The following is a 25,014-nucleotide window of genomic DNA, read 5'->3' as shown; positions in this document are numbered from 1 at the left end:
TATTGCATAGGATGTAAGCTGTAAACCAGCTCCTCATTGCCCAGCCATGAAAAAATGTAACAAAACTTTAGTTGCCGATTTCTTTCCAGACGAACAGTTGGAAATCCACAGATGCCTCTCGGAGAAAGCCTCCTCTGACAATCCCAGGTAGTGTCCAGCAGGCACTTTCTGATTCGGTTCTAAACAAGCCGGGGGCGATTCAGCCTTTTCGGGCTCGTTTCCCTCCAGTTACCGGGACTCTATAAACTCTCGGCATTTCGTCCACGGGGAAGCAGTTGCCACGGTTACTCTGGTGCATCATGGTTATGTTTTGTATAGAGGGTATGCTGTTCATGCTTAGCTAAAAAAAACATCTTTTAGAACCTACATTTTGGCACTTTGGCTTCTGTTGGCATGCTGTGACATCATCAGCACACCCTCTATAGCAGCGGTTCTCAACTGGTGGGTCCGGACCCAAAAGTGGAACTGTTTTCTGTGGGTCATGAGCTGTTCCCACAAAACATTTCTTTTATTTTTTTTTATATACACAAGAAAAATGACCATCTAAAATGAGATAAATTACTTAAAATGTGAGTTCTTTCTTTGTGTTGAATTTGAGTTGGTTTGAACTAATGCTAATGGAATGAGCAGAAATCCCACGTGCGACAAATTCACTTTTACTTTTAAATAAGATTTTCTTTTTCACTTCAAATGATACAAAATATAATCTGAAAAAAGAAAACATGTGCTTGTTCCATTGGGGATAAGATGTTTTATCTAAGATCAAACCAAATCTACTCAAACTTTAGATTTAATCTGTTCATCCAAGTAGGTTTATGTTATTTCTTCCTTAAAGGAACTGACCTCCCTTTTTACATACATAGGTACGTATACTCGTGTAAGCTCAGGTAAGAACATATCTCAGTATGGAAAAACGGTGGCCTGACTCACTGCTTGAATCTGTTAAAATGACTGGTATCAGGTTGTTTTTATCATATTTTGTTTCCCATGAGAAAAAAACAAAACAATATTTTACAATATAGTGGGCGATTGTGGGTCCTGACGGCACAGCTCCATAAAAGATCAAGATCTCATTAATTGTTCTGATTATGATCACAAAATATATAGTTTGACTGGTGACACTGTTGCGTTTGCAAACACAACTTAATCATTAACCAATAATGGACTAACATAGCCTGGCTAACACCAGACTAAAATCACAAGTGATATTTAGTCTGGGGACCACCAATTCATTTTCTCGTAGGAGAGGTGTGGTTTACGATCGTCCATACTCGTTTATTGGGCGATACGAAAAAAAAAAAAAAAAGTCTCATGCGTCTGCACGTAGCCACGGCCAATCGTATCATCGTATGAGATGACGTATGACGTACCCGCTGTAAACTTTTGAGCTAAATTATTTAGAACAAGGTCTAAAGCTTGATCAAAAAATACCATCGTGTCTGCTGCTGTCACGTTGGATCCGTAAATAATTTTTTTTTTTTATTATCCGTAAATAATCTACAAGCTTCCATATATCGAATAGCGCGTCATCGTCTTGCCGTCCCTCCTCGCTCTGTGATTGGTTCCCAAATCCACCGGAGATTTCGGCCATGGTCCCCAGGCTGTTGTGCAGTTCGAAATAATTCGAGCGCACACAGCAGCATGGTGTTAGCCAGGTTAGGACTAACAATAAACTATGAATAAATGTTGGTAAGCGAGGACTTAATGATGTGCATTATAAGTTCTCTGTAATGGCGTCTGGACCCACCATCACCTCGGGATGATAAGCCGTGACCCAAATAAAGACTAATAACACCAATAAGACTTGAATTTGTAATACATAATGTAAAATACTGTATTTTTCATGTCAATAATTGTTTTAAAGGAGCCAAAAAAGCCTAAATGATGATCAAAACAGCCCAATAACAGTTATTTTAACAGACTCTAAAGTGATTCTATGCTTTTTCAGTACATAAATGAAAAAAAAAAGAAATGGCTCATGTGACATTTTTGTTTTTGGGCATGAAAATGAAATTAAAAAGCCTTACATTTTGCTTGCGGCTGAATCCAGTGAGACAGTGGCAGCTTCTACCATGACCGTAACGTTAGCGTTTTTGGACGAAATGCCGATCATCTATGGAGCCCCCTGGGTAGCTTTTTTCGAAACCATGAATGTGCTTGTTTTCCTCACTGACGATGACAGACAGTTGCGCTCAGCAGTCCTGGCTCTCGCTGCACGTGGAGCGGTCCCCGGCCTTGGACAGGAACAGTTTGCCGCTGGGACAGACGCACACCTCGAACATCCCCTGCTCGTTTCCGGGCCCCCCTTCCGAGCTCAGCGGCAGCCTGGGCATGCGCACCGTCTCCGCGTCCAGGACCAGCTGCGAGGGAAACGGAGGGCGTTTAGAGGAGAAGGCCACACTGTAAAAGGTGCTGTTTCTTTAAAATAGAAGTAAGTACGTTGTGTGTGACTTGAATAGAGAGTTCTTTAATTCGAATGGTCTCATGGGGGTCCCCAAATAAAAATAATTCACTCTATTCAAAATAAACAGTAATGATTTACACTGCAAAAAGTATTTAACTAGATCAGTATAAACATCTCAATTTGAGCATAATAATCCACATTTTAGTTGTTTTGACTAGTTAAGAAGTTCTAGGGCATTTGTCCTGGATTATTTCACTTGTTCTGAGAGGTTTCTGACTCGTTTCCATACATTTCGTCCTTATTTCAGGTAATTTTCTTTGCCAATGGGGTAAGAAAATTGGTCTAATCTCATTGGCAATTTTACTTTCTTATTTCAAGTGAGATTTACCCTAGAACTGGTCTGAAATGTCCTCAAACAAGCAAAGTAAACTTGGTCCGATCAGGAAAAGTGTCTAAATGTGTGAAAAACGCTCAAAACAAGATACATTTCCTCAATTCAAGTCATTTAAGCCAATGCAAGAATATTTACTTTTTGTTGTGTACAGCTTAAAATGACACGTAAAACCACACATAGTAGCTATTACTTCAGGCTAAATACACACTTCAATTGTACTTTTTAAAGCAGAACTAAGTAAATCATGCCCCTAGAGGCCATAAGCGCCACTGCAGATGTTGTAGCATGTTGCGTTTTTACTCATTAATCATCCGTGAGAGTAAATACTACGCTGACAGAAAAGACAAAGGGAGAGAGAGGGATATTGCATCCAATTACACAATGGAGATCATTATCTTTTCACTCAAATGTGGCTGAAAATACTGTTTAAGTGGCTTTGGCCGTCAGCCTGTTAGCTTCTTCTTTGTGATACTATTAGTGTGTATTAGGGCCTACGGGTCGGAGGCCCCAATACACACTAATGTAAATCACAAATCGAATTACACAATGGAGATAATTTTTTTCACTCAAACTTGGCTGTTAATACTGTTAAAGTGGTGCTAGCCCGCAGTTAGCTTTGCCCGTTAGCCTGTTTCTTCTTCGTGATTCTATTAGCGTGTATTGGTGACTCCGACCCGTAGGCAGTGACGTTGCAATTTTGGTTTTCTGGCCTGAGACACCGGGGGAGATGAAAGACCCCCCAATCATGCCATTAACATTTTTTGTATTACCCCTACAAAAAGGATTTATTAAGGTAAACAAGTTATTTAGCACCGCTTTAACAAAACCACACACATTTGCAATCAAACTAAAACGCCTGATTTTGTGGGCCATTTTTTCAGAAGTTGCAATGAAAAGTTGTGATTGTTTTCTGCTTAAAACAATATATATTTAACATCAAAATCAATCTTCTCATCTTCATCTTCTACATCAGTTTAAACCAATGAGACTCTGGGGATCTCGCTGTAAAGTTAGACCCAGGCGAGTGAGAGGAGGGCGGAGAGCAGAGGCAAAAGTCCTCGCTGAGTTCTACTTGCACTAGACACCACTTCCTACGTGCAGGTATAACAGGTAAAATGTATTTAAAGGGACTAGATAAGGTGACCTTTTTACACTCACTACTGCCACCACAGGTCTTACGCATAACTGCAGGTTTTATATTAAACTTGCGCATGACAGCACTTCAGACCCGAATTAACACCTTTTTGAGTGACGGTGCAGGATTTTAGAGCCAGTTGTGGTGAACAGGTCTGAGCTGGAACATGTAGGGGGATGAAAATACATAATTTCAACATTTTTAAACTCCCCATAGTCCCTTCAACTGATCAGAAACTCATTTAAGTGTAGCAGAACTTCCAGGGTTAACCTTGTACCCCCCCGCCTTAACCAATCGCATTTTCTCCAGTTTTATCCCAATCTAAAAGCTTCTGGACTGGGATTTTCAGCCTAGAGGCCAGTCAGTGTAATGCCTCATTTGAAAGCTAAGACCCTTAAAGCTAATGCTAACTGTTTGTTGTGTTTTTGTCACTTTTTCATCGCATTTTTGTCGCTCTTTCGTGGCCTTTTTTGTTGTTGTTTTTTGTTGATTTTTCTTTTGTCACGTTTTTGTCACTTTTCTGTTGCTCATTTGTTGCATTTTCATCCTCGTTCTCGTCTCATTTTTGTTGCTACTTTCACACTTTGTTCAAGAAGCTTTCAAATTTGGGTAACCTGGAGAAAATGTGCTCGGTTCAGGCGGGGGTTAAGGGACAAGTTGCACTGATTTCTCAGAGTTCCTGGAGAATCCTTTTAGGGACTGATTATAGGCAACTTTCTGGGGGCCCCTGCACTGCCTCTGTGGCCCTTTAGCTCGCCCCGGACCCCACTTTGGGAACCACTGTGGTTACAGTTCACTCAATTAGCGAGTCTTTGTTCGAATCTGCTGCTGAGTCAGAGGGCAGAGACGACCCATTAGCCTTAACAACGGGCCGTTATAGGAAAGAGAGGCATCGTTCCTCCACCCCTGCAGAGACTGAGGCTTCTGTTGTTTCACAAATAGCTTCCTTTTACTCCCCTCTCAAACCACCTCTTCTCCCTGGATAGTTTTTTAACTTCTTGATCCTCAAAAGTGTGGTTAGTGGCTTTCTGACCACAAGAGCTAGGAGCGAAACATCCTCAACTCAACCAACCAAGTCCAGTCGATTATTTAGCTTCACTACGACGAATGATTTCAAGATCCTGAAAGAGTTCGATTACGCCTTTCTGCTCCATTATAGACACACGATGAGGGTAAGAAAGAAATCTTTTTAACTGCAGTAGCTCTGATAGTTCTATTTCCTACTGCCGTTCTAGTCTTATAAAGTAGCAGAAAGTCTGTTTGTTTTTGCTACTGAGCCATATTTGGGAAAAATGACCCACGAGAGCTTTAGATGTGGTTGGAAAGATCTGGTTAGTGGCTGGAAAACTGTGGTATTCTGAAAACGCAGTAGGAGCTTGTAAAATACTCTCTTTCCATGTTCACTCACACGTGACACTGCACTGAAGATACATCTACTTCGACTCGCACAGAGAAGAAATGTTAGATTTATATGGAAAATATCCACAATTCACTGGTGACACATTGAGTCACTGGGTTTGGGCTTTGAAAGTGTTTAAAGGAACAGGCCACCGTTTTAACATACTGACATAATTATCTTCTTACCTGAGCTTAGATGAGTTGATACCATAGATTAATGCCTATTCAGCCCCATTCACAGAAAAGGTTCCCGAGTCCTGTGTGAACCTTAAAGAGTAACTAAACACCAAATCCACTTTTTTTTGCTGATAAACGGTCTGAATGGTTGTTGAATAGAGTTAGCTACATGTCCCAGTCACTATGTTGACATTTAGTGCAAATTTGTTCAAAATCTCACTTTTGTGTCTAAAACCGCAGGGTTAGCGCCTCTACTGGTTTCACGCAGCAACTACATTTGATATTTTGCGATTGGAGGAGAGTGTGTCCACGGCGTCCAGAAAACGTCATCAGTTCTGCCCGTGGTTCTGTGGCCCCGCCCACACACGCCTCCGCCTCCGTCACGTAGCAACCGGCGGGGCGGGTTGTAAAAATAGAACAACGTTGCGGGGCGGGCTGGGTCGGGTTAGAACCTGCTCCAAATGCGGGACCCGCGGGTTGAAAAAAACCCTGACCCGCGCATCACTAGTTGCTACATCAAGTAATCACAAGTCATGAGAATGCACCCACTCTCCTACGAAAAAATAAAGCTTGCGCACAGTGGTGACAGCGGTAATAGCAGTCCGTCAGTCCTGTCAGATCGAAGGGCTTGTTCTGAGACTGTCAAGAGAGCAGACCCCGCCTACACACTCACCCCCCTCGTCTCCCCCAAAGCCTCCGAGACCACCCCTTTCTCAGCAATTTTTGACTTTAGTTTGTGGGTGGGGAAAGGCTCTGCCACGCCTGTTTAGTTGCACTTTAATGGCTGCTCGGTCTCCTCCTACACAACCTGTTCCTTAAAAGGGCAAAAAGACGGGAAGCCCTGCACTCACGGGGAGGGCGGAGCCTCCACAGAGCTCCAGAGCTTGATTGACAGGCTTTGGAGCCAGTCAACTGTACTGAAAAAATCGTTAGCCACATAGCATAACTGCCTAAGTCATTTTGTGTTGTTAAAATGGCAATAAGAGAAAAACAATGTATTTCCAATAAAACGTCTTTTTACATATTTTCTAAAATCAAAACAAAAATGAGTTAGGCAATTATGGTATGTGGCTAACAAAATGCTTCCAAATTTCGGGCTAATAAACAAAAACAAGCATGGTTAAAAATATTTCACCTCCCCCAGCGTAGTCACATGGGTCATAGCGATTTCTAGAAAAAGAAAAACTCTTTGGAGCCAGGCTTCGGATGTTTGAAGTCCCATTAGAATCAAAGCTCCCAGTGTCTCTTGGGAGCATTGATTCATTATTACAGCAAGGTCAGCTCCCCACCATAAGGACCATACAGAAGCAAGTTCCTCGCCCATTGGTTGAAACGTACCTGTCTGTTGTGGGTGCGCTCAGTCACGCAAAACGACCAAAGATGTTGTTAGCATTTGGCCTCTCCCAATGTATTCCTATAGCTCCAAACGGGGTGAAGTTAGAAGCGACCACGCTCTTCCACAGGCACAAAGACCAGACAGGTACCTATCAACTCATCTAAGCTCAGAACATATCACAGTATGGAAAAACGGTGGCCTGTTCCTTTAAGAAAGACCTCCACGCTTTTCATCCCCATGTGAAATCCGATACTGAAAATGATCAAAATATATATCATTATATTCTTGGAAAAACATCTACATACACGTCAAACCTTTTGTATCATGGGCAATTATACTGTATTTACCAGCGACCTAAACTTTTACGAATGTTCAAAAAACAAGAATAATGATCAGGAGCAAGAAATAGGTCTGAATACAAAGAGTTACTTCTTAACCTCATAACCCCAGTTTGGCTTTACTCAAATCTAAATACGTTCTGAAAAAAGTTCCAAAAATGCAACAAAAACGTGGACAAAAAGGTGATGAAAAAGTGACAAAAAGGTGTGACAAAAACACCACAAAAAAGCCACAACAGAACAACAGAAAAGTGGCAGGAAAGTGACAAAAATGAGCGTCAAAAAAGCCATAAAAATGTGTGACAAAAAAGCAATGAAAAGAAAAAAAGTGTCAACAATACGGCGGCAACGCGAGATAAATGATCCGTATTGTAGATTTGGGTAAAGCCGGGGGTTAAGAGGTTAAAGGCACAGTCTGTAACATTTTGGATTACACAAAACATGCTCCTAATGACCAGCTCGACACAGATAATGCCAACTTTCCGGTGGGTAATCAAAGGATGGATTTGGATGAGGACTTAACCCACTTAAATCTCATGCCTTTAGTCGACGTTTCCATGGAGACGAGCTGAGGCGTCCCCGCTCCCAGTAAAGCCAAGGTCATTTTTTAATGATTTTTGATCATAAAAACAACTGTAATAAAATAAAAGCTTGTATTTGCCCCCTCTTGGCATGATACGGTCTCGCTGGAGCCTGACTGGCATTTAAGTCGTTGTCATTGAGAGAATCCGTCCTTAACTTACATAACGATCCCCTCATGGCGTAATGTCGTCTCTCTCTGGCCTCGAACATTCGCTCATTCACTGCAGTCTTATTGACATTCTTGGTTTGCACGGCTCATCATATTTAAATCTCTTCTTGAGATTAAGTCAATGTTCATTAGGTCGTCTCCAGGCCTGTCCTGATGATAATGAACCGGTCTTGCATTGGACACATCTCCATTGACCAGATCAGGGGTTCTCAACTGGTGGGTCGGGACTCAGAAAGTGGGTCACGAGACCAAACCGTATTATCTTGTAGATCAGGGGTGTTTTCACTTATTCAGGAGTATACGCCACGCAGTGTTAATTTCGTCGACTAAAATATTTAGTCTTAATTTTAGTCAAAGTGATATTTTTGACGACTAAAATTGGACTAAAACTAAATTAAACGTTTTTCATGAGACTAAAACTATGACTAAAATGTCCAGATATTTTAGTCGACTAAAATAAGTAAAAATGAAAGGGAGAGACTAAAATCATCCAAACTTCTATTGACAGTTTGAAAGAGCCTCAGATCATGTAATTTCACTGCCGAAGGATCAGCTCTGAGCTTTGTTCATGTGGAGCAGCTCCATGAAGCTGAGGAACAAGATTAAATATGATTATTATGAATATTATCAATGCAAAGTCGACTTAATTAGTCTTAAATTTAGTCGACTAAATTGACATGCAATTTTAGCAGACTAAGGCAAGGCAAGTTTATTTGTAGAGCACAATTCATACACAAGGCAATTCAAAGTGCTTCACAGTTGAAAACAAATAGAATCAATAAAAACATCAACATAAAATTAATCAATTACAGTAAAAGGCGAGAGTGCAGATAAAATACTTTCAGTCATATGCATCGGTAAAAAGAACTGTTTTCAGCCTGGATTTGAACATTGTCAGAGTTGAGGCCTGTCTCACATCCTCGTGAAGACTGTTCCAGATTTTAGCTGCATGAAACTGAAACGCAGCCTCACCGTGTTTATTATTGACTCTGGGAAACACCAGGAGACCCCTCCCTGAAGTTCTCAGGGCCCGAGATGGTTCATACGGCTCTAACATTTCAGAGATGTACTTTGGAGCTAAACCATGAAAAGACTTGTACACGAGCAGAGCTGTTTTAAAGTCTATTCTCTGAGTGACAGGAAGCCAGTGCAGAGACCGGAGCACTGGACTAATATGGTCATATTTCCTGGTTCTTGTCAGGACTCGAGCAAAACTAGTCTAAAACTAGACTAAAATTGAAAAGATTTTTTCGACTAAATCTCGACTAAAATTACATTACATTTTAGTCAAAAGACCAAGACTAAAACTAAATTAAAATATGTTGTCAAAATTAACACTGACGCCATGGAAATGCAGTGAAAGATTCAATTGGACGCTTTCACCACATCATTATTTAGGCTTGTAAGCTTAATGCAGCTCTTTCCCCGCACTAAAATGTACTGAAGTTATAATCATCTACATCTAACGACTATTAAAACTGCCTTGAAGTAATCTCTGGGGATGTGCGCCAACTCTGCAAGAAACAGGAAAACAAAGTTGGAAGTAAAGAAGTAGAAGTGAAGAGTACCTCATGATAAAACTGCTCTAGAGATTTCAAGCTTTCAAATGAGCCCTTTCTGATGCTTCTCGGTCTCCGGGGAGCCACGTAACATCGCCATGAAGAGTCGTAAATTTACTTCAGAAGTAGAGGTTCCTCCTCCAAACTGTTATGCTCGTTTCATGAAGCACAAGCCCTGATTTTCTTTTTTTTTTTTAATGAATAGATAATCATAATAAAATAAAATGAAACTAGCCTTTTCCATACTCAAAATGTGTCAAAGTATTGGTGGACAAAAAAAAAGAATGAAAAAAAAAAAACAGTAGCATGCGATTTGGGTCAAGAAACACAAAAATGTAAATTAAAATATTAAAGAAAAATAATATCAATGGTTTATTTTTCCAATTTTTTGTATCCTTTTTGGTAACACTTTATTTTACCCTTGATGCATTGTACCTAACACATTAAGTACAATGTAATAATATGTATTAGTAAGTATTAGTTTGGAGGTACATAATGTAATAACATAAGACCCTAACTCTAACCCTAACCTCAAAGCGATAGATACAGACGGCATCTCTGGAATCGTCCATATATGGTCATGTCTGAAAACAGTTAAGGGGGAAAACAATTTTGAAAAAAACTTTCTCTAATTATTCAAAAACTACTTTAACAAATGCTGAATTATGAATATAGTTTTCAACTAAATAAAGATACAAAGACATGGGGAGGAGCAAAGTGGTTCAACAGCCCATAAATACATAAAAAATGCTACATGTTAGCATCTGGCTAATGCTAACGGTTAGCTGGCGCTAGCTACAACTGCAGTTTTTTCACTTCTACAGAACAAAGAGTGAAAAATTGTGTTTCCCAAAAGATTCTATTTTCCCGTCGTAGTTCGGGGAAAATGTAAGTTGTCTAAGTTTGCAAAGTGAGGAGAGCAGGAACAGAATATTCAAAAGTAAAAGATCAAGCTCCTCCCCCTCCCTCCTGATTGGACCTGACAGGCTGGTTCACAGGAAAAGCTCGTCTCATTGGTCAACGCGGGAGGATACTAGACTCTGATTAGCTGAGATCCGGGAAGGAGGGACTTTACAAAAAATAATGTATATCTATCATTACTTACTGAACATCTTAATACAAGACCAGGTGGTTGATTTTACATATTTTGTGAAATTTGTAAAACATTTGAACTTCCAGACTATTACTTTAAGCCCTTAAGGGATATTTCAGGATTTTTGACATAGGGCCTCAATTCCTAGTTATCCAGAGTGTTGCTGATTTCTGGAGATATTTTTTTTTGTAATTCATGCAGTTCTTGTGTTTGAAGAGTTTCGTGGTGCTAGGCTAGTGCTAGGCTAGCGCATTTCTATGGTATCAGCTAGCCTGCATTAAAAACAGTCTGACACACTCCATAGTGCACCTGAGGCAAATCACTGATAACGCCAGACTAATTTTAACATTTTTTTTATTTAAAAGAACTTGTATTTGAGCGGCATCAGCTTCGTGGTTGTATAAGCTACGCAGCGGCGGAGTGAGAAAACTAGAAAATAGTCCCTCAAAATGCGATCATTCATGTGATGCAAGGTCAGTTATATTCCAAAAATTATTTTATCGACACAGACATTTATATGGTTAGTCTGGCGTTATAAGTGATTTGCCTCAGGTGCTCTGTGGAGCGGGTCAGACTGGTTTTAATGCAGGCTAGCTGATACCATAGAAATACGCTAGCCTTGAACTAGCCTAGCACCACGAAACTCTTCAAATATAAGAACTGCATGAATTACAAAAAAAAACATCTCCAGAAATCAGCAACACTCTGGATAACTAGGACATGAGGCCCTATGTCAAAAATCCTGAATTATCCCTTTAATAAATTATGTACCTCCGATGTTCAAATACTCATTATTCCATTGTGTACTTACAGAGCACTACAGTACTAAACTTAGCTTGGTACAATGTATCAAGGTTTTTTTCTTTGCCTAGGGTGCCAAATTGGCTGAGTCCGGCCCTGGCTACTTCAAAAAGTGTAAGTGAGCACTACCCGTCTCTGCAAACACTCTCTCTAAGTCGGACTAAATAATGTCTAAGCTGTAAGTCGTGTATAAACCTGAAAAACGACAAACCTATATTCATTACAAAAGTGTACATGAAACTATTATTAAAATACATAGAGTCTAAAACTGCGGATGACCCAGTGTACTTTCACTGAGAGAAAAAAGCGTGGATTAAAAGCCGTCCCTGAAAGTATAATTACAAGGAGGGAACTTCTTTATTAAAACATAGCACAGTGTCGGAAATGACTGTAATGAAAGGCACTTAAACGCACCGCAGTTTTCCAACCGCCTCTAAACACGAGCCTCAATACTCTGACCAGAAACGTGCAAAAAAAAAAAAAAAAAACACGTCTGGGGTTTACTTAAGGCCAAATCGTAGAAAGAAAATCCTGGAATTTTGTAATCAAATTTCCCCTGCTGTCAAAAGTACACTCGCTCTTGTAGTGTAAGCTGCCAGGTGTGACTCGGAGATTACGGACGCGTGAGGCAGCATCTTTTGGTAGAAGCGCAAATCCCTCGAGAAAAAAAAAAAAGGAAAAAAAAAGCTCTTGAAGAAAAATGTTCGTCTCACCAGCCCCAGCGTGGACTCCAGGAGCACGTCCATGTTGGAGGCCGCCTCGATGTTCCCGGCCTGGGCCTTCAGGTGGACCCCCTTCGGAGCGTCCATGCTGAGGGAGCGCGTGGGAGACTCCAGCCTGGAACAGAAATATCAGAAGCACCGGGTGGGTTTTATTCTCCCTTTTTTTGTTTACTGAAGCAGACATTCTGTAGGATGCGTGCGACACAGAGGGGATTTGCATAAATGTGACTAATCCTATGGCGGCTTTTATCTCTGTCCCTCGGTTATTAATTCCCACCAGTTCCAGATGTTCTGCTGAAAACATTTTCAAACAAGCAGCGTTGGCTTCTCAAACTCAACCTTTTGCTACAGCATGGATGCTGTTTCTCTCATTTACGGTCATGGATTCTTTTTTTTCTGGAGGATTGGACAGTTCAGAGTGAAAGGAAGGGAAGAGCAAATGAGTGTTAAGACACATTTTGTTATAACATCATAATTAGGTAATAACCTCTCAGTGACACTTTGTAATAACTTCACCTTATTTAGTCTTAACTTCTTAACCCCCACATGAAGCGAGGACATTTTCTCCAGTTTGGCTTTACCCAAATCTAAAAGCTTCTTGAAAAAAAGTGTCAAAATAGCTCCAAAAGTGAGAGGAAAAAGAGGAAAATGCAACAAAAAAGTGACAAAAAAATGACAAAAAAGTGACAAAAATGCAACAAAAAATGACAAAAATGTGACAAAAAAGGACAAAAATGTAGCAAAAAAGTTACAAAAAACATGACAAAAAGTTATAAAAATGACACAAAAAAATGACAAAAATGTAACAAAAAAGTGACAAAAAAATGACAAAAATGCAACAAAAAAATGACAAAAAATGACAAAAAAGGACAAAAAAGTGACAAAAATGCAACAAAAAAGTGACAAAAAACATGACAAAAAAGTGACAAAAAAGGACAAAAATGTAGCAAAAAAGGACAAAAATGTAGCAAAAAAGTTACAAAAAACATGACAAAAAGTTATAAAAATGACAAAAAAATGACAAAAATGTAACAAAAAAGTGACAAAAAAGTGACAAAAAAGTAGCAAAAAAGTGACAAAAAACATGACAAAAAATGACAAAAATGTAACAAAAAAGTGACAAACAACATGACAAAAAGGTGACAAAAATGCAACCAAAAAATGACAAAAATGTTACAAAAAAATGACAAAAAGTGACAAAAATGTAACAAAAAAATGACAAAAAACATGACAAAAAGTGACAAAAAAAGACAAAAATGTGGCAAAAAAGTGACAAAAATGTATCCAAAAAAGTGACAAAAAACAAGACAAAAAAGTGACAAAAAAGTGACAAAAAAGCGATGAAAGTGCAACAAAAAAAAGGCAAAAATGTGACAAAAACGCAATAACAAAGCCACAAAAAAACAACGAAAAAGCGACAAGAACGTAAGTTTTTTTTTTTTTCATTTCATTTATTTATTTTGTATTAGGACAGTACACATTAATCAATGTGTCGGCCAACAGATTCCACATAAATATGCTGGAATTAGCACGAAAGCTAAATTGTAGGTCTTAGCTTTCAAATGAGATGTTACACTGGCCAATAGGCTGTAAGCTCTGAAGGCAGGAAGCTTTTAGATTTGGGTAAAACTGAAAGAAATGTGCTCGGTTAAGGCGGGTGGTAAGAGTCAAGCAGTTAGAAAAAGTCAGAAAATGGTTAAGTTCAGGGAAATGGTTCGGGCATGTTGTGTAATTGAGTCTAAATTTATCCAGGCAACTGGTAAATTTCTGACCTCCCACTAGGAAAAGTGCTTTGGCTCGAACTGGTGATTACAACTTGAAAAATCGGAGACGTCCAGAGAGCTCTGAGTTCAGATACAAGGAGGAGCAGCTAATCATAAACTTTAAATAACATTATATTGAGGTTTTGTTAGTTTGTTTTGAATTATATGTTTGTGGAGAAACATTCATGTAGCGTTAGCATCTTACTAGCTAACTGTTGTAGTTTATTCAAGTCATAATTTACAAGTGGGAAAAAAACTGTTGCCAGGAACGCACCATTATTCATTGACTGAACAATAAAGGCAATCATATAAATGAGTAAGAAATGATGAGGAAAGCTTTGGAAATGTTTTAGAAATGATCAAATAAGTATTTACAAATGCTTTAATAATGAATAACATTTTATACTGTTATTACATAATGCCGTGTTATTACAAAAGGACTTGAACCCATGACCGTACACTGTCTGTCTATCAAGGAAAAGATCATTGACACTAGATTTGTATTTGCTCTGTGTGTGAGGGGAAAGTGGTTGAAGAAGCTTTAACTGCACTCGTCTTGTCAAAACCAGGGAAAGGAGTTGTACATTAGGACTTGTGGTACTGACTGATGAAACTGATAAGAAAAAGAATACATAAATAAGACACATATAAATCTCTGCTCTCTCTCCCATGTCCTTCATCTGCAGAAACACATATTTTCATGAATTATTCATTATTATTTTTAGTCAGACGGTTTTTACCCTTTTACCAGGATTGTTCTGCCATCTGCCTCCACTTTCTATGCTGAAGTTTTGTTTACATTTAGTCACTTTCCATAAACTTTCCATGTTCTACAACAGGGCGGCGCGGTGGCACAGTGGTGGCACAGAGGTTAGCGCTCGTGCCTCACAGCTAGAAGGTCACGGGTTTGATTCCCACCTGGACGGGGCTTTTCTATGTGGAGTTTGCATGATCTTCCTGTGTCTCTGTAGGTTTCTGCGGGTACTTGGGTTTCCCCTACCACTAAAAACATGTACAACAGGTTCCCCTCTGGGGCCAGGACTCCACTGGAAAGTAAAGTCTAATTTTATTTTCTGTCTTTTTACTTGGCTTTTGTTGTATTTATTCATATGAATAAAAAACAAGATCGAGGAACTCCCTGTTCTTTTTTTTTTTATTTATTCAGACGCCAACACTTTTCGACCGAGTCTTCATCAGGACACAGGGAAACTACCGCTCAAAAGTTTGGAGTCACTTAAAACGTCCGTATTTTTGAAAGAAAAGCACAGATTTTTTTAAAATGAGGAAACATTAAATGAAGCAGAAATACAGTTTAGACACAGTTAATGTTGTGAATGCCTATTCTAGCTGGAAACAGTGGATTTTTAATGGAACACTTCATACTGTAGGTTTGTAGCAACCATCGCTCCAGTGTTCTAATGGTACACTGTGTTAGAGGAAAATCTTTACTTATATAGCGCCTTTCACACACATGGTCACAAAGGTGGTGAGCTACGTCTGTCGCTTCAGTTTCCCCTGGGGGAGACTGACGTGACTGCACACGTCTGCGCCAACGGTCCCTCTGACCACCTCCATACATTCACTCACACACTTCATTCATCCTGGCCTATTGTACATGTTTTTAGCGGTAGGGGAAACCGGAGGAAACCTACGCAGACACGGGGAGAACATGCAAACCCCACACAGAAAGGCCCCGTCCAGGTGGGAATCGAACCCTGGACCTTCTCACTGTGAAGCGACTCCTTCAGAACGCTAACCGCTGCACTACCGTACCATTAGCTAATCATGAGAGTACAATTATGCTGAAACTGTTGTGCAGATTAGAGGAGCTCTAGAACTAGCCTGAGTGACCCACGGTGCTGTATGCGCGGACATCTATTCTATAATTGTCAATAGGCCCAACTGATGAAATTAGCACCTAAGTGTCTTACATAAACAGTAACACTCACCTCAAGTCCTTCAGTGGTTCAGATTTGAGCAACGGGACCTCCACCGAGTGCTGGAACAGCGCCCCCTCTGGCCCTAAAAGGAAAGGCAAAAATTACACATTATTGACACTTTAAAACTGATAATCGAAATTCTTTTGCTCCCAAACCCTTGGTGTTAAAATATAATAGACTAGAATATGAATATGGTCAACTTTACATTTGTGGTGTTTTATTTAAACATGTTTAGTAAAGTTGCAAAGGACCAGACTCGTCCCTGTGACTTTTAATTTAATGATATGGGGCTCCTTCAGAAGGTTTTTAGTCGAGGATATTTCATAGTTTAAGTCTTATGAACTACTTTTAATTTAATGCAGAGATAAGAGCAAAGTGTTGGGATTCAGGGATCCTAAAGGTGACACTAGAAATGTGAACTACGTAGAAGGAAAAACTTGAAGGTTGAAATCAAAGAAGACGCCAAAGGCCTAAAGGTGTTGCTGGAATCCGCCCCGTGTTGGCGATTCTGCCCCGCTCCGGTGTAGATCAGACGACCCTGGGCGCTGTGAAACTATCAGCCGCCAGTGCCTTCAAACATTAATCAGCCGGAGGCGCCGCGTGGGGCCCGTCCACAACCCGGACACTGGGGCTGGAGGGGCAACACTGATGCACTGTACGCTTTTACAGCACAGCCGAGGAACAAGCGGCTTCTGTGGCTCGTTTGACAAAGTGACTCTCCCCTGCTCGGTAAAAATGTGTGTTTGTGATCAGAGATAAAGCTAATGCACTGTTGTGACTTTAGTTTTCATACAACACGTATTAGAAAATTCATCAAAAGAGGATTAGCCATTTTTGGGGCGAGTCAAAGATTTCATTGACATTATTACAAGGCTTAGCTGTGTTTTATTGTAGTTCAGGACTTCAGTGTGAGCTGTGGCTGAGACAGGAGAGCACACACTGGTTTAATGCCTGTAAACAAACTAACACATATTGTGGGTTTTTGAAGAATTGTGTTGTACCTGCCATATTATTTGGTTTTGGTTTAAGACGGTAAAGGCATAAATGGCACGGTGGCTTAGTGGTTAGTTCCCTTGCCTGACAGCAAGAAACAGACGGGGCTTATCTGTGTGGAGTTTGCATGTTCTCCCCATTTCTGCATAGGCTTCCTCCAGGTTCTCCCATTTCCTCTACCACCAAAAACATGCACAGACACACTTCTTCTCATTTAATTCCTTCTCCTAATTCTTCTCCTAATTCTTCTTCTCCTCCTTCTCCCTCTCCAAATTTTTCTCCTACTTCTCCTCCTTATCCTTCTCCCTCTTCTTCTAATTCTTCTTCTACTTCTTTTTCTCCTCCTTTTCCCTCTACTAATTTTTCTCCTACTTCTCCTGATCATCCTTCTCCCTCTCCTTCTAATTCTTCTTCTACTTCTTCTTATTCCTCTATTTCTTCTTCTTCTCCTCCCTTTCCTTCTAATTCTTCTACTTTTTATTCTTCTAAATCTTCTCCTCCTTCTCCCTCTCCTAATTCTTCTCTTCCTTCTCCCTCTCCTTCTAGTTCTTCTTCTCCTCCTCCCTCTCCTAATTCTTCTTCTCCTCCTTCTCTTTTTCCATCTAATTCTTCTCCTCCTCCTCCCTCTCCTCCCTCTTCTTCTTCTCCTCCTCCCTCTCCTTCTAGTTCTTCTTCTCCTCCTCCCTCTCCTAGTTCTTCTTCTCCTCCTCCCTCTCCTTCTAATTCTTCTTCTCCTCCTCCCTCTTCTTCTAGTTCTTCTTCTCCTCCTCCTCCCTCTCCTAGTTCTTCTTCTCCTCCTCCTCTCCTTCTAATTCTTCTTCTCCTCCTCCCTCTCCTTCTAGTTCTTCTTCTCCTCCTCCTCCCTCTCCTAGTTCTTCTTCTCCTCCTCCTCTCCTTCTAATTCTTCTTCTCCTCCTCCCTCTCCTTCTAATTCTTCTTCTCCTCCTTCTCCCTCTCCTCCTAATTCTTCTTCTCCTCTTCCTCCCTCTCCTAGTTCTTCTTCTCCTCCTCCCTCTCCTTCTAATTCTTCTTCTCCTCCTCCTCCTCCCTCTCATAGTTCTTCTTCTCCTCCTCCCTCTCCTCCTAATTCTTCACCTCCTCCCTCTCCTTCTCGTTCTTCCAGACTCACTGCTCGTTCCACACACATCATCCACAAAGAAGTCAACCCCCCTGTGACAAACACAAAGGAGGAAAATGCCTCCGCTGTTTGTCTGTAAGCTCGTCTGCAAAGTGTAAAAGTGGCCTCAGACTCCGGGACAGCGCCTGGCGGTTGTTCGGGTTTTATCGTGCTCCTGGTTCTGGCGGTGGGCTTTGAGGGCGGGCTCTGTGGGCGGGCGCCGCCGCTGCCGTACCTGTGACTCGGAGCTTGTCTGGTCCGATGGCCGTGTGCTGGCCATCTGCGCTGAACAGCATGGCGTCACTTGGCGAGTTAATGAGCAGATTCTGAGCGTGTCCCTGCGCTTCCTTTGGACCTGCCGAGACAAAGACGACACCTGAGGAGAAGTGTTGGCCGTGGATCACTCCGACGCCGTTCTGAGGCTTATCTCCAGCCTTCTGTTCCCAAATGTGTCAGCTTTTACAAACACAATGGATTGTAGAATTGGAAGAATGTGAAGAGCAGGTCACACTTCTCTTTAAAGCACAGTAATAGCTTGGTTATAGGGAGGAAATACGAAACATATAGTGAGGGATACTGTGTTAGCTGCTCAGTTTCCATATTATTACCAAGAAAATCCTACCTGTGCGTCCTCTTTACTCTGGGTTAATCATATAACTATGAAATTAAGTATAGAACAGAGTGTTGCTGATTTCTGGAGATATTTTTTTTTGTAATACATGCAGTCCTTATATTTGAAGAGTTACGTGGCGCTAGGCTAGTGCTAGGCTAGCGCATTTCTATGGTATCAGCTAGCCTGCATTAAAAACAGTCTGACCCGCTCCACAGTGGCAAATCATTTATAACACCAGACTAACCATATAAATGTCTGTGTCAATAGAGTAATTTTTGGAATAAAAATCACATGAATGAGGGACTATTTTCTAGCAGATCCTTCCGCCGCTGCGTAGCTTATACAACCACAAAGCTGATGCTGCTCAAATATAAGTTCTTTTAAATGCAAAATGGTTAAAATGCTCTAAACTGGTTCAAGTCCTACCTCGAGGACAGGATGTACTTTGTCGAAATTGGCAACTGTGTCTCAGACAAAATTGCCATGACCTGTGGAGTCCCCCAGGGGTCAATCTTGGGACCCCTCTTATTCAACTTGTACATGCTTCCATTGGGTCAGCTAATAAACAGCAACAATGTGTCGTACCACAACTATTCAGATGGCAAAAAAACTGCTCTACAAATAAACTTGCCTTTAAATTATTCTATCGACACAGACATTTATATGGTTAGTCTGGCGTTATAAGTGATTTGCCTCAGGTGCACTGTGGAGCGGGTCAGATTGTTTTTAATGCAGGCTAGCTGATACCATAGAAATGCGCTAGCCTAGCATTAGCGCCACGAAACTCTTCAAATATAAGAACTGCATGAATTACAAAAAAAATATCTCCAGAAAATAGCAACACTCTGGATCACTAATGAGGCCCTATGTCAAAAATCCTGAAATATCCCTTTAAGCTCATACATGACGGCACTTTGGACCCGAAGTAGCCATTTTTCCAGTGCAGGATTTTAGAGGCAGTTGTGGTAAATATCTCATTAGGACATCGCTGGACCAGGTAGGGGGAGGAAAACATGGAGTTTAAAAATGTTAAAATGAAGTATAGTCCCTTTAAACTCTCAGCCATCCAGGAGTTTTCTATTATAGCCAAGATTGTCCAAAGTATTCATCTGTACCGGGTTATTGTGGGTAACATCATATCACCATGGAATCCACTTCTGTAAATTGCTACAGAAAGCAAACGCATGAAGAGCTAAAAGAGATATAAAACTGAGGTCCTCAAAGGAAATAAATGATTGAAAGACCTTTATTTGAGCATGGCCAGATTAAAAACATGGCCTCCGTGTTTCAGCTCTTGTAGACCTTCATCACGGCAGAAGAAGAGCTATTGAACATTTTTGTCAAAGGTTTTATGAAGTATAAAAGTTTGTGAGAAACGCTTCATTGTCATATCGCTTTTATGCTTTAGTTCTGACAATAGGCTGTTATTTCGGTTTTCAAAGGATTTATTTCATTGGACGCGTTGCTTCTTTGACTCGTACATCATTAAAGTCACTCTACATGCCGAGATACAGAGCTGCTTACAAGGGGGAAAAAACGCCTCACAAATGACTGCCCTGTGAGATCTATATTTTTGATGTGACAAGAGAACAAGAGCCAAGAATCTTGAACTGTTCTGACCTAAGAAAACATGTGGCTTTGTGAGAACACTAGAGGTTTCATGTGTGAATAAAACGTTGACCTCAGGAAATGTAGTTTCTACTTTTGTTTTAGTAAAAAAAAAAACTGCCACATGGAAATTTGCTTTAAATAAGAAAAAGCTTCTTGTTTCTTCATTCAAATGCAAATTTGCTTCCGGACTTGCTTCCTTCCTTCCTTTCTTAATTACTTGCTTGCTTCCATCCTTTCTTGCTTCCTTTCTTCCTTATTTAATTGCTTCCTTCCTTCCTTTCTTGCTTCCTTCCTTTCTTGCTTCCTTCCTTTCTTGTTTACTTACTTGCTTCCTTCCTTCCTTCCTTCCTTAATTACTTGCTTGCTTCCATCCTTTCTTGGTTGCTTCCTTTCTTGCTTCCTTCCTTTCTTACTTGTTTCCTTCCTTTCTTTCATCCTTCCTTCCTTTCTTGCTTCCTTCCTTTCGTACTTGTTTGCTTCCTTCCTCCATTGCTTCCTTCCTTCATTCCTTTCTGAAATGCTTCCTTCCTTCCTTGCTTCCTTCCTTTCTTGCTTCCTTCCTTCCTTTCTTACTTACTTACTTGGTTGCTTCCTTCCTTTCTTGCTTCCTTCCTTTCTTGCTTGCTTCCTTCCTTTCTTACTTGCTTGCTTCCTTGCTTCCTTCCTTGCTTCCTTCCTTCCTTCCTTCCTTCCTTCCCTGCTTCCTTCCTTACTTGCTTCCTTCCTTTCTTACTTGCTTCCTTCCTTCCTTCCTTTCTTGCTTCCTTGCTTTCTTCCTTCCTTCCTTACTTACTTACTTGGTTGCTTCCTTCCTTTCTTGCTTCCTTCCTTCCTTTCTTCATTCCTTTCTTGCTTGCTTCCTTCCTTTCTTACTTGCTTCCTTCCTTCCTTCCTTGCTTCCTTCCTTGCTTCCTTACTTGCTTGCTTCCTTCCTTTCTTGCTTCCTTTCTTCCTTCCTTCCTTTCTTCCTTCCTTCCTTTCTTTCTTTCATCCTTCCTTCCTTCCTTCTTTCCTTCCTTCCTCTCTTCCTTCCTTCCTTGTGTATAAAGGTTTGTGAGAGACGCTTCATTGTAGCCATATCGTTGTTGCAGAGCAGCTTAATGCTTTAGTTCTGACAATAGGCTGTTCTTTCTGTCCTCAGAGGATTCATTTCATTCTTTGACTCGTACATCATTAAAGTCACTCTACATGCCAGGATACAGCGCTGCTTACAGGGAAAAGAAAACGCCTCACAAATGACTGCCCCGTGAGATAAACCGCACATTTTTGCTTTTTGTTGTCGTTTTCTCCTCTCAGCGTGAAGCAGGTGGATGTGAAGCCACCTCAGAAGCTACATCTGCGCGCCGCCGTGCAGAACTTAACAAGCGCTGACATTTCCCTCACTCGGAGGCTCCGCATTTTTACGGCTTAATGACCAAGGACACATGACGGCGCGGTGGAGCTCTGCAATTAGCCCGGTCATTTGTTGGCCTTTTAATTACGAGAAAGCGCCTCGGTGCAGCCTTTCGAGGGGCCATAAAGACGCACGAATGTGATCCTCCGCGGGGCCCCGGGCTCGAGGTGCAGCGCGCAGTGGTATCGCAGCGCGGGGGAATGTGGCGTTTAATGGATTTTAGATGGAAACGGCGCAGATTATAAATGGACCGATGACTTTTAGCACTGGAGATCCGGCGTGAGCGGTGGCTTCAGGACAAGAGCATGAGTGGTTTTTACCGTGGTCGCCCGTACATCACACGCACTGTACGTCTGCAGCGGGAACAGGACAGCGCTCACGGCTTTATCAAGCGCTTTTAATGGGATCCGCCCGCTTCACGTGCCTCACATGCCGCAGACGAGGTGCTATTGTGTCCAACAGATAAGAATATACCAGAATCATGCCATTGTTAGAACAAAACCAGCTAATATTCAATGGGAGAGCACTTAGGCCTATATTTGTTATGTTTGAATCAGTCAGAGGAACATCAGTTTTCTACTACAGGAAGGTTTTCACAGCTGACAGACCAGCTCACCAGAAAACCAACAAAACAATCGATCCTGGACCGTCCTAGAGGCGACAATGATGGAAAGTAGAGGCGCCATGTTAACCACTCATACAGCTGCTTGGTCACTACAAGGTCAAATATGCACAAATATTAACTTTTCTTTTGCATATAAAATTGCATAATGCACCTTCTTAAAGGGTCTAGGATGCAAGTTGGTCATTTTATGCTCATTACTGCCACCTCAGGTCTTACGTGTAACTGCAGTCTCTATATTAAGCTTGTGCATGACGGCACTTCGGACCCGAATTAACAACTTTTTGAGTGACAGTGCAGGATTTTAGAGGCAGTTGTGGTGAAGAGGTCTAAGCTCATTCTACACATTAGGGCATTGCTGGAACATGTAGGGGGAGGAAAATACTTGATTTTAACATTTTTAAACTCAGTATAGTCTCTTTAAGGCTCACAAAAGTTGATTTTTTTTAAAACATAAGTTAAGTTACTTTTATGGGAGCAATATTCAACTTGGAGGATCTGCACCTTTACTCAAGACATGAAATGTCGTATTTTTAACCTATAACCTACTGTAACTGTGGTTTAAACTCTTTCTTCACTTCATAACTCCAGTCCTGGCATCACTGCACTGGCTTCCAGTCCGAATTCAATATAAAATACTGCTTATGGGTTTTAGATGTCTTCATGGGCTGCCTCCCCTATATTTGATCGAACTACTGTCTGTTTATGTTCCTGTAAGAACCACAAGGTCCTCTTCTCAGTTACTCCTTGATATTCCCAGGTCCCAGTAAATGGGACCGAGCCGTCTCTGTGGCTTTGGAACAGTCTGACTATGTGGGTCAGAGAACTTTAAATCTCTCCTTAAGACGTACCTTTATTCACTGGATTTTAACATAAGTCTGAATTAATTACTTATTATTGTTTTGATATTTGCCTCTTGTACACACACATTTGTGCTCATGTTTTTTTTACTGTGTTTTTCCTGTCAATTTCTAAAGCACTTTGGGCCTTTTGCATTTTAAATGTGCAATAGAAATAAAGTTGACATTGGCTTTTGTAACACATATCTAACATCCCAGTTCTTCAGACTTTAGATGCACATTTGTATATTATACTAAAGGAACCACAAGAAGCAAAACCTGGTATAGGGCCTTAAAGGAACAAATAATGCATCTGGGTAATTACTTTGACTTTAACTTTCTGAACTTACTCTCATTGGACCAGATCACTACAGTTTTTGACGATCACTGTACTTGACGACTCGTGTGATTGGTCTGTGCGGGCGAATGTTTCTTACCCACGGACGTCCTCCCCGTCACGTCGCCGTTCTCATTGCGAGCATTAAGGGAGACGCCTTCTGTCGAATGTGCTACGAGAGACGAGTCCTGGAAAACAGCAACAGAGGAGACATTATTCTGATGTGACAAGAGAACAATCTCTTCGTATATAAAAAGGTACACATTGTTATAGTCCAAACATAAAGGAAGCTCCAAAGCCTTTGCTGATGTAGAGCTTAAACAATGGACAATAACTGTTCTAACCTCAGACAACATTTGGCTTTGTTACAATCCTTTGATGTTGACTGAGACCTCAGGAAATGTAATCTCTACTTTAGTTTAGGTCTAAAAAATTCAAATGCAAAAACACTCCTTCCTTTCTTCACTTCCTTCACTTCCTTCACTTACTTTCCTTACTTCCTTCCCTTCCTTTACTTCCTTCACTTTTTGCACTTCCTTCCTTTACTTCCTTCCCTTTCTTTACTTTCTTTACTTCCTTCTCTTTCTGCACTTCTTTCTTTCCTTCACTTCCTCCCTTCACTCCCTTTAATTCTTTCCTTCCTTCACTTCCTTTCTTTCTTCCTTCCTTCCTTCCTTTACTTCCTTCAGTTCCTTTCTTTCCTTCACTTTCTTTCTTTCCTTCCTTTACTTCCTTTCTTTCCTTCACTTTCTTTCTTTCCTTCCTTCCTTTACTTCCTTTCTTTCCTTCACTTTCTTTCTTTCTTTCCTTCCTTCCTTCCTTCCTTCCTTCCTACCCTAATTACACTTCCTTCACTTTCATTCCTTCCTTCGCTTCCTTCCTTTACTTCCTTCACTTTCATTCCTTCGCTTCCTTCCTTCCTTCCTTTCTACCCTACTTACACTTCCTTCCTTGCTTCCTTTCTACCCTACTTACACTTCCTTCCTTCCTTCCTTTCTACCCTACTTACACTTCCTTCCTTCCTTCCTACCCTACTTACACTTCCTTCACTTTCATTCCTTCGCTTCCTTCCTTCCTTCCTTTCTACCCTACTTACACTTCCTTCCTTCCTTCCTACCCTAATTACACTTCCTTCACTTTCATTCCTTCCTTCGCTTCCTTCCTTTACTTCCTTCACTTTCATTCCTTCGCTTCCTTCCTTCCTTCCTTCCTACCCTACTTACACTTCCTTCCTTCCTTCCTTCCTTTCTACCCTACTTACACTTCCTTCCTTCCTTCCTTCCTTTCTACCCTACTTACACTTCCTTCCTTCCTTCCTACCCTACTTACACTTCCTTCACTTTCATTCCTTCGCTTCCTTCCTTCCTTCCTTCCTTTCTACCCTACTTACACTTCCTTCCTTCCTTCCTTCCTTCCTTCCTTCCTTCCTTCCTACCCTAATTACACTTCCTTCACTTTCATTCCTTCGCTTCCTTCCTTCCCTTTCATTCCTTCGCTTCCTTCCTTCCTTCACTTTCATTCCTTCGCTTCCTTCCTTCCTTCGCTTCCTTCCTTCCTTCGCTTCCTTCCTTCCTTCGCTTCCTTCCTTCCTTCACTTTCATTCCTTCCTTCCCTTCCTTCCCTTCCTTTCCTTCCTTTCCTTCCTTTCCTTCCTTTCCTTCCTTTCCTTCCTTTCCTT

The 25,014-nt window shown here is 41.0% G+C and overlaps 1 protein-coding gene across 1 annotated transcript in view; it reads right to left on the bottom strand.

Annotated features, from left to right (window-relative positions):
* Nucleotides 1-2,098: 2,098 nt before the first annotated feature.
* sgcg (sarcoglycan, gamma) overlaps nt 2,099-25,014 on the bottom strand; it is a 48,877-nt gene continuing 25,961 nt past the window's right edge. The window contains exons 5-9 of the mRNA XM_079574999.1: nt 23,437-23,524; nt 18,157-18,276; nt 15,821-15,893; nt 12,100-12,223; nt 2,099-2,360 (exon numbers count right to left, since the gene is read on the bottom strand). Coding sequence (XP_079431125.1) covers nt 2,193-2,360; nt 12,100-12,223; nt 15,821-15,893; nt 18,157-18,276; nt 23,437-23,524 — 573 coding nt within the window. The 3' untranslated portion in view covers nt 2,099-2,192. The remainder of the gene's footprint in view (nt 2,361-12,099; nt 12,224-15,820; nt 15,894-18,156; nt 18,277-23,436; nt 23,525-25,014) is intronic.

This window comes from Gobius niger (assembly GCF_951799975.1).
Source record: "Gobius niger genome assembly, chromosome: 1".
Lineage (NCBI taxonomy): Eukaryota > Metazoa > Chordata > Actinopteri > Gobiiformes > Gobiidae > Gobius > Gobius niger.
This window is presented reverse-complemented; position numbering and strand designations above follow the sequence as displayed.